Raw genomic sequence first — 9355 nt, 5'->3', positions numbered from 1 at the left:
GTGGGGGGGCACCTACCGCCTTTCGACTCGAAGTTGGGGATGCCGTGCATGATGACGTGGTGGAGGAAGAGAGGCTTGTTGTTCATCTTGATGCTGCCAGACAGGAGCCCGCTGAAGTAATGGATGTACCTAGAGGGGGGACAGGCAGCTCAGGGGCAGGACCCAGAGCAGAGCACCCACCTTGGCCGCCCTGCACCCAACCACCCTGGCCATGGGGGCAAAACGCACACCAGGACCCACCTCTTCTGGGATGGCTGTCCCACTGGCACTACCTTGTCCTCATAGAAGCGCTTCATGGCAAACCTGTCCAGAGCCTGGTCAGCGCTGCGGGGATGAAAGGGTAGATGAGGTTGAAGGAAAGCATCGGCACCAGCACCCCAGCGCCGCCGGGATGGAGGTCGGCAGTGGGCCCCAGGGCCACCCCGGGACCACGTGTCCCTCTCACCTGGCCGAGATGTTGCTGTAGTGCATGTAGGCAGCCACCACCACCCCCAGCCGGCCGCGGTTCCCCTGCGGGCACACAGCAGAAGGGGTGTCACGGGGGCGGTGGTGCCTGCGAGCACCCAGGCATGGCCGTCCCGCACACGCGGGCACGCACACACTGGTCCCTACACACATGCACCAACCCGCACACACACCCCAACCCTTATAGACACACACCAGTGCACACATATGCCAACACCTACACACACACCAAGCCACAAGCCACCACGTTCCCTGCACCCCTCAGCCTCTGAGGCTGCTCAGCCCTATCCCTGCAGCCCCCCGGCCCTCCCAGATCCCCATCACTGTGCGCCCCAGGGACAGGGACCGGCCTACCTTGTTGTGCAGCACCACCACGTTGTGCGCTGCCGCGTTGAGCCATGTGTCCATGGCTTTGCAAATGCTGCAGATCTTCTCCAGCGCCGGGGTGTGCAGGTCAGGCCACCCGAAATCCAGCACCTGGGTGGCAGTGGGGACAGCCAGGGGTCACATCCACGACGGGCTCTGCCCCCTCTGCAGTCCCCAGCCTGCCAGTGTGCAAAGCCCAAGGCACGTATCCGGGGGGGGCACCACTGCATTGCCCTGACGTGCCCCTACCAGCCTTTCCCCCAACCCTGCACCCCACTGCCCAGACCCCTACCCCGGGGGGGCCATCGCAGTCCCAGATCTCAGCCCCACTCTGGGTCACTGGGCTCAGCTGCCCAGGGCTCCCCCATGTTCACAGGGATGGGGATGATGCCTTAGGGTGGTCTCCAAGAGGCCCCAACAGCCAGGTTTGGGCTGGGGATGGGGGGGCGTTAAGAGAGAGGCCCCACAAACTCCTTGGGAAATCCCGGTGCTTTCCCTCCCCTGCTCCTCCACCAGCTGAGTGGGATAGAAAGGGTGGCTGTTCCTCCCCCAAACAGCGTGCAGTGGGGAGCTGGTCCAGCAGACAGCCCTGCCCCGAGCCCCTCTGCTCCCCACAGCTGCGACCCACCTTGGGGTGAAGTTTGCTGATGTCATGTCTCCGCTCGGAGAGGTTGAAAAGCTTCAGGGAAGAGGAAAGACAGAGTGAGGGGACACCTTCCTCCCTCGCTGCCACCCCCCACTTCTTCCTCACTTCAAAGCCTCCCCAAGTCCCGCCCCCATGAGAGGCTTCCCCAAACACATTAACCTGAGTCACACCTTGCCACAGGGCAACACAATGGCCAAAAACTCTCAGGGGCTCCAAAAGGGACTGGAAAGCTTCAATGAAGGAAAAAATCCATCTGTTTTGGTGCAAAGACCCCCCTCACCAGAGTCGAGCCCAGCCAGAGGCAAGGATGCAGCACCCATGCCCTGCAGCACCCCATCCCCAGGACCTGAGCACCCCAGCCCCTTCCCCAGCCTGGAGACAACCCGGCTGTGTCCCTCACCACGTAGTTGTCCCCATGCTTGGACTTCAGCATGTGGGCCACCTCACGGAGGTTGCTGCAGAAGCTCTGTTCCTCGGCCGTGCTGGGGTAGGAGACGGCAATGATCCGCTCCGTGATGTACACCAGGTCCAGCTCGCAGCTGCTCTCCATGGCCGCGGTCAGGCTCATGCTCCTGGGCAAGGGAGGGGACCACCGTCAGGACATGGCGTGGGGAGGGGACACTGTGACCCTTCCCCACCCTGCACGGCCCCTGGGGTTAAGCAAGACGGGCTGGGACACATGGGGATGCAGCGGCAGGGCTGCCTGCAGCCTTTCCCCTGCTCCCAGCCCCGTTGGGGTGTCTTGGGAACCCCAAGTTGGGGATAGTGGGTCATCACCCCCATGTCTTCTCCATAGGGAGCATCTCCCAGCTGTAGCGCATCTGCAGAAGCAAAGTGTTGGGAGGGGGAGCTTCAGGCAGGGCAGAGATGGTCACCAAAAGGGGAAACTGAAGCATCTACCTGGACGTTTTGCGGTGTGACTGCCCGCTCCTGGGGGATTTTGTGGCATCCTAAAGAACCAAAGAGGAAATTTGAGTTATTGCCCAGACCCAGCACAGGGGTCCTGCTAGAGCCGGGTGTGATGGTGCTGCCAGAGCATCCCACCCCTGCCACGCTGCGCACCATAACGCCCCCAAAATACCACTGTCTCCAGATCACACCCGCTGAGCATCCTGGTGGCACCAAACGCCCCAGCGGCACCATCGTCCCCCCACCATGGCCACGAGCAAAATCCAGCTCTTGCAACCCCAGCACAGCTGGGACGAGACTGCAGGGCCGGTGCCTTGGCACAGTGTCCCAGAGGACCTTTGAGGAGGATGCTCTGGGTAGGGGGACAGTCTCACACATGTCATGAGTCCCTCTGCTCTCAGCCAGGCTCTGAGCACACACCTGGCACGACAGAGTGGCTTTGGCCCTGCCCGGGGCAGGGGCAGGTTCGCTGCCCGAGCGGCGGCAAGGAGCCAGCCAGGCACGACGGTTTGCTTTGGCCCTGGCTCTGCAGAGCCAAACGCCGGGAGGAAATGTTTGAGCTCTCAGAGCAGGAAACTTCTATTTATGCATGTTCTCCGGCCTCAAGAATTTCATCTGCAGCCGGTTTGCTTGGTGACTTCGTGACCTCAGCCGAAAAACAAAGCAGGGTTTCCAAAAAAAACCGCTAAGGAAAAACACACTCACACCTCATTAGTTTTAGTATCTCCAGCTAACAAGCAGGAGTCATTTAAAGACTCATCTCACACAGGCAGCACATCTCGAGCCCCCAGAAGGATCCAGAAACAAGAGATGCGCCCCACAGATGGATCCCGGGATGTCCTTTTTGTCCCCAGAGCTGTGGGACCTGCTGCCACCCTCCTTGGGACTGTGGCATCCTGCAACCAGCACACCAGAGGTGACGGGACGAGGTGGGAGAGGTTTCCCCAGTGCCCTTCGCCTGCCATCTCCCACCCGGTGGGGTCCCGGGGCTGCTCCCACGGGCAGCCGGCGTCACCCTCCATTGGCCTTGCGTCCCCCTTTCAAGGTCAGGCTGCCTGACGGAGCAGAGCCGGGCTCGGCAGCCTGCAGGGTCCCGGGACAACGGTCTCCCCTCCCAGCCGAAGCCATTCCGAGAGGTGGCAGCCCTGTCCAAGCACCCGGGGGTGTGCAGGCAGCAGTGACAATCGCCATCCAGGTTGTCCCCAGAGTGCCCCAAATCTCCTGCTCACCCCAGAAACCCCCCAGCATCACTGGGGGCAAAGAAGGAGTTAAAATGCAGCAAAAAGAAAGGTAAAACCTTTCCTGGGCAGAGCCAGGGTGCGTGCAGCAAGCTTGAACCTGAGCGTGGGCTCGTCCCTGTGTCACCCACCAGTGACCGGGATGGGATCCCCACCACGGGCTCTGCTTTGCTCCAAACCTTCATAGCAGGAGACGTCTGGGGTCCCCCACCCGCACCCGCCAGCCAGGGGAGCCCCAGCAGCCTCCCAAACTGCAGGCTTGCCCGACGGAGGAGCTGACATGGGGCAACCAGGACTCGCCCCCCTCTCCCACATGGGGAAACTGAGGCATAAGAGGGTGAGCAAGGCAGAGACACCAGAGCCCCTCTCCCTCTCCATACCTTGATGGCGGCGAGACCCTTGCTAATCCATTTCCATGGCATGGTGGCTCCGCTGCCGGCACCCTCCCAGCCCGGGGGAGCGGGTCTCCACGGCCAGGGCCCTCCAGTGTCCCCTGCCCTGACAGGAGCCCCCTGGCTCTGCCCCGCTCCCCCCCTGATCTAACCGCAGCCGTGCTGCCGCCTCTGCCGCCAGCCCCTGCACGAGGAACAGTTAGCCCGTGATCAGCTGATAGGAGCAAACACTCACGTTATTAAACATTCCTGCCCACCACCAGGCTGGGAGACCCTGCAAAGGTCCCCTCTGGAGCAGAGACCCCGGCCAAGCCAGTACGTCCCAGTCCGGCCCAGCACAGGACAGGCTGGTCTCAGCCACGTTGGGTTGAAGACCCCCCTGCCAGCCCCATCAAGCATCCGCCTCCCAGCCCCAGGCTGGCTCGGCATGTCCCCAGGCTCTGAGCAACATCCGAAACCCACAGGTCCCTTCTGCTTGGAAAGGGTGATGCAAGGCACGAGAAAGGCTGCAGAAATACCAGGGAACTTCCCCAAAAGAGAGTGAAGCCAGCAAAGAGGGCTTCTGACTGTCCTGCTGGATTTTTCAAGCTGTGGATGCTCTTTCTCCAGTTCAGAGAGGAGTTGGAAACGTCCTGGACAACCAAAGGGATGAGGCAAAGCTGGCTCGCAGGTGAGGAAGGCTTTCACACTCTTCCTTGTGGGAACCACTCTGCCTCCATCCCTCAGGTCCCAGCCCCGGCGTGCAGGGAGGCCGGCGAGCTGGCTGCAGGAGGGGGGAAGCCGTCCGCGTTGACTTTGGCAGTGCGTTTGTCTACACTGTCTTAGCAATTTCATGTCCACAGATTAAATAACATATCCCCGGCTCCGAGACAGGAAAGCTGGCTTTGCGGCAAAAGCCCCGGCCCCCCCTCAGCTGGGCTCCGACTGCCTCTGCCACCAGCCCTGGGCATCTCACTTGGCCTTTGGCATGGCCATCATCACCTTGGCTGGCAGGGAGGGAGAGCTGGGGGGACCCAGGGATGTTGGGGGACCACAGTGGCATCCCAGGCTGAGTGATTTTGGCTGCGGGGGGTGCTTGCGGCAACAGGACAGCACAAGTGACCCCCTGGGAGGTCTTGAGGCAGAGATCAGCCTCCACAACTCATAGCACTTACCAGGGTGTCTACCTGCTTCGTGATGCTCTCCCCTGGGGATGGCTGCAGGCAGGCAGGCAGGAGGAAGGGAGGTTGAGAAAAAGGCAAGCAAGAGAGAAGGAGAGAGAGATTGAGAGAGAGACGTGCACACAGAGCGGGGGCCAGGGTCAAAAGTTCCCCCCTGGCTATTTCTGGCCCTTCCTAGGAAATGCACCACGGCCCCGTTTCCTTCCCTGCCCACCAACATGTCCGCTCTTCCTAAAGGTCGGGAATCCCTCGAAACCCAAGCACGGAGCTGGGGCGATGCTCGGATACCAAGGGCGCTGCCGTCCTGCCTCCCGGCAGCCGCCACCTCTGCTGGACCACTGTCACGGATGGAGAGCGCTCAGCCGAACCCTGCGCCCGCTCCACGGCGGGCACCCGGTGCCCCTCACACCACCAGGATCCCACCCAGATCCTCCATGGTCAGACCCCACAGCCAGGAGGTAAACAACGGGGCGAGCCCGGCACGGCCCCACACCCAGCCTGGCCGCCAGCCGCCGGCAGGCCCAGCTCCCCGAGATAAACCTGGCCCCGCGGGGCTGGCAAAGGACCCCGGTGGAAGCAGAGCCGGGGTCTGAGATGCTCAAAAAAGGGGAAAATTTGGTGACACGCCACTGAAGTCCGCAGAGAGCCTTGAAATGGGGCTGGGGACGGGAATTAACTTCCCGGAGTGGGGGAGAGTGTCCAGACCCCAAATATAGGGAGCAGGGGACAGCTACTTCTGCATGGGGACAGCTGGTTGGGGTGCCTGGGGGTGGCACAGCAAAGGGACCCAGCTGGGTGGCTTACAGGGGTCCTGGGACCAGGGGGACGGAGGGGACCCCCGAGACCAGGTTGCTCTGGTCCTGGCAGCAGGGCTGGGGCTGTCATTTCCAGCCACGGGACAGGGCAAACCCCTTTCGATTTCCTCCCGAAGCCACAGTAACGGTCCCAGCTCGAAGCCAACATGTTTTTGCTGGTGATAAGTGCCCAAGGAGGCTGGCAGGGGCGGGGGGGTGCAGGCAGAGATTAAACCTGGGGCAGATAACCACCGTGGGGCCCCGGGGCAGGCAGCACGCTCTGCTCCCACCCCATCCCCTCACTCACTTGGGCTCATGCGCTGCCCTCATGAGCTCACAGGGGGTCATCCCCTAAACCCACTTTTTGGGTGAGACCCCTGCCCGGCTACGGGGTACCCAGCCCAGGGCTCCCCGCAGCCGGCACTGCCAGGCTGCCGAGCCTGGAGCTGAAACCTTGCCAGGGCCTCCTCTCCCCGGCGCCTGCCCCAGCAAGCCTTGGCACACGTCCGGAGCAAGAAGGAAGGGCGGCCGCGCCGGCCCCGGCCCCGGGCAATGCCAGCCTCCCTGCCGCCACGTGCCCACTCTGCCCGCCACCACGGGCACAACTGGGCTGGGGATGGGGCAGGGGGGCTGCTCTGCCGGCAAGATGCTGCCTGGTGGGCACTGCCGTGCCATGCTTCCCAAACCTCTGCCCTGGGAATGGTCCTGCTCCCGGCACCATCCCGGTGCCCTGCCATACCCGGAGCTCTGCCATAGCCTGGAGCAGCATGGCAAGGGAGCACAGCTGCCCGCCCAGAGCCCCCATGCCTGTCCTCCCCAGGACGGGGTGAACGGAGATGGGGCGCCCAGCTGTTTTCCCGGTGTCCAGAGAGGACAGGGTGGGAAGGGCTGTGCGTCGCCCTGGCCCCGGCTGCTCATTAAAGGTCCCCAGGAGGGACAAAAGAGGGGGGTGACAATAACAAGGGTTGCAAATGCGCAGCCTTGGGTGCTCCGAGCCAAAGGCACATCTGGTAGAGCCATCTCCGGGCGTGCAAGAAACCACCCCGGTTCTGGCCAGGGAGGGGAGGCCCTCAGCGCTGGGGGACCCCAGAGCCCAGGCTGGTCACGTCCCATCTGCCTGTCCCTCCCAGCAACCCCACAAGCCCCTCTTCCCCAAAAGCTCCAGCGCCAGGAATCCTGTGATGGCTGGGCTGTCCCAACTCGTGCTGCTCAGACATGGGATGCCCTGCAGCCAGCAATGCTGGAGCGCACAGCACCAAAATAGGGGCAGGACCCTTATGGTTTTGGAGGCGGGGGGACTCACACCCTGAAGCCCCCAGGCAGAGAAAGCCCCACGCTCAGTGCAAAACAGGGTGTCCCGTCCTACCCAGCGTCCCCAGAGCCCTGCCTGCCACCCACGGCTCACAGGGGTCTCACTTACCAGCTCATAGTTGACAGCGGGGGAGCAGGGGGTCACAGCCTGCAAGGAAGCAGAAAGAGGGCCAGGATTAGTTCCTGCAGCCCCCAGCCCAGCATGGGGCATGGGAAGCGGCCAGGCTGCAGCATCTACCCCTGGCCCCGAGCAAACCGAGCACCTGCCCAAGGGAGTGACAGGGGCACCCATGGCCCATGGCCCTGCCGCCCCGGGCAGGAGCACAGGCAGCATCCCGAGGTCAAGGCTGGGCTCCCTGGTAACGGGAGCGGGCTCGGAGCCACGGTGGCGGTGCTATTGGTCCTCGGCCAGGGAGCCCGAGCAGCCCCAGCCCCGGGTGGGCACGGCGGGGCACGGCACGGCGTGGGGCGGCTGCCTGATGCCAAGAGCAGCTCCTGGAACAAACCCCAGCCCAGCCTCGTGAGCGCTCCTGCAGCCGCCAGCTGAACAGCCCGGCTATTGTTACCTTAATTACCAGCGGCAATTACTGACAATTAACCTTGGGTTTTGCGTGCACCCCAGTCTGCGGGGAAGCAGCGGCAGGCCAGGGTGGGAGAGGCAGCGCCTTGTTTGTCGGTGCCGGGGGCAGTGGGAACAGCTGCTCCAGCCCCGCGTTGGCCTGGAGATGCCAGCAGTAGCGGGAGGGTGTGATTTGGGGCACTTCATCTCCTCCAAACCACGCCGTGTGTCCCCAGGAGCCATGACCCCTAGCCAGCCATCCCCTGCCCTGTCCCAGCATCTAGCCACCGTGCCAACCACCACTCAGGGGCTGGTCCCCCACCATGGCAGCACAGGCACCCCCTGCACCCCGCTCAGCCTCCCCTGCCCTGGGCCATAAAAAGCAGGATTTGCACCAAGCACCCCAATCGGAGCACCCGGATCCCACTCCAGCCCGGTCCCCGCAGGGTGATGCCCAGCACCTGCCCCCTCCTCGGCCACCAGCCCGTTCCCATCCCGCCTCCCTGTTTTCTTCGGGGGTTCCTCCTCCTCCCGCTCCCTTCCCCTGCGCATTATTATTATGATTTTATTCTAATGCAGAAACGCTTCCATAAAAGGCCCCTTTCCCTGCCCCGCGGCGCTGGCCCCGCGCCAGCCTCCCTGGAATGTTCTCCGGCAGCGAGCCGCCACGGAAGGGGCCGGCGAGGGCCGCCCTGCATCCCGCACCGTGCCCCGCACACTGCCGCACTCTTCCCCCCGAGATGCTCAACCAAGGGCCCCTGGCCCCCACCCAGCCCCAGCTCCCGAGGCCGGTGATGGGGGGAGATGTGCAGCTCCCCCCTCCATGGGACACGGTGGTCCCACAGACAGGTAGGGTCCATGCCCACCCCTCCTCTACTGTCGGCACCAGGAGGTTTGCAGGCTACGAATGCTCCTTCGGCTGAAGAAGGGAGAAAACTGGGGTGCCCATGGTTGTATTTCCCTGCCCTAGCGGATTCTCCAATGTCTAATATGGTCTTGTGCTCACCCGACACCGCTCCTCCCATCCACAGGAGACACCAACCCAGGCTGTATGGCACTCTCTCATCCCAGAAAAGCAGTTTTACGAGGACTGCAGGAATGTAACACTGTTTTCAGCTTCTGTCCCCCTCTCAAGTTTGGCTCAAACATGCCCCGGGTTCAAGGAGAAGGGGGAAGACCCTGCCCCAGGCAGCAGACCCCTCCCTAGGGAAGCCGAGCTCCTGACCCAGGGGTGCAAGAGCATCCCGCACAGGACCGCAGCAAACCCCAGGACCACTGCCACCTCCGTCCCCAGGGACCCCCACATCCCCTGGTGCAGGGACGGGTGGGAAAAGCGGGGGGTCCTGCGCACCCCTGTTCCGGGCTTCGCCTTGCTGCGGCAGACACAGTGGCCTTTCTTCTCCCCCCCCACCGGTGTTTGCATTCCTGCCGCCCGGCCCCCGCTGACACGACCCCGCCACCCGGCAGCCCTGCCCAGGAATGCGAGGAACGAGGCGCAGCGGGGCTGCCGCCCAC

At 63.3% G+C, this 9355-nt stretch overlaps 1 protein-coding gene across 10 annotated transcripts in view; it reads right to left on the bottom strand.

Moving 5' to 3' along the window:
- Nucleotides 1-9355, bottom strand: part of TNS1 (tensin 1) — a 64476-nt gene that overhangs the window by 39747 nt on the left and 15374 nt on the right. For 9 of the 10 annotated variants that reach the window (XM_009274960.2, XM_019470939.1, XM_009274951.1 and 6 more), the window contains 8 exons: nt 7391-7429; nt 2378-2427; nt 1878-2049; nt 1460-1510; nt 820-942; nt 446-510; nt 241-324; nt 17-129 (listed from right to left, as the gene is read on the bottom strand). In XM_009274960.2, coding sequence (XP_009273235.1) covers nt 17-129; nt 241-324; nt 446-510; nt 820-942; nt 1460-1510; nt 1878-2045 — 604 coding nt within the window. In that variant the 5' untranslated portion in view covers nt 2046-2049; nt 2378-2427; nt 7391-7429. Of the gene's footprint in view, nt 1-16; nt 130-240; nt 325-445; nt 511-819; nt 943-1459; nt 1511-1877; nt 2050-2377; nt 2428-5170; nt 5213-7390; nt 7430-9355 lie in introns of those variants that run through there. The other variant, XM_009274959.2, reaches the window with a different exon arrangement.

This window comes from Aptenodytes forsteri, unplaced genomic scaffold, assembly GCF_000699145.1.
Source record: "Aptenodytes forsteri isolate BGI_AS27 unplaced genomic scaffold, ASM69914v1 Scaffold255, whole genome shotgun sequence".
In the NCBI taxonomy this organism is placed as follows: domain Eukaryota; kingdom Metazoa; phylum Chordata; class Aves; order Sphenisciformes; family Spheniscidae; genus Aptenodytes; species Aptenodytes forsteri.
Note: the sequence above shows the minus strand (reverse complement) of the source record. Positions and strands in the feature narration are given on the sequence as shown.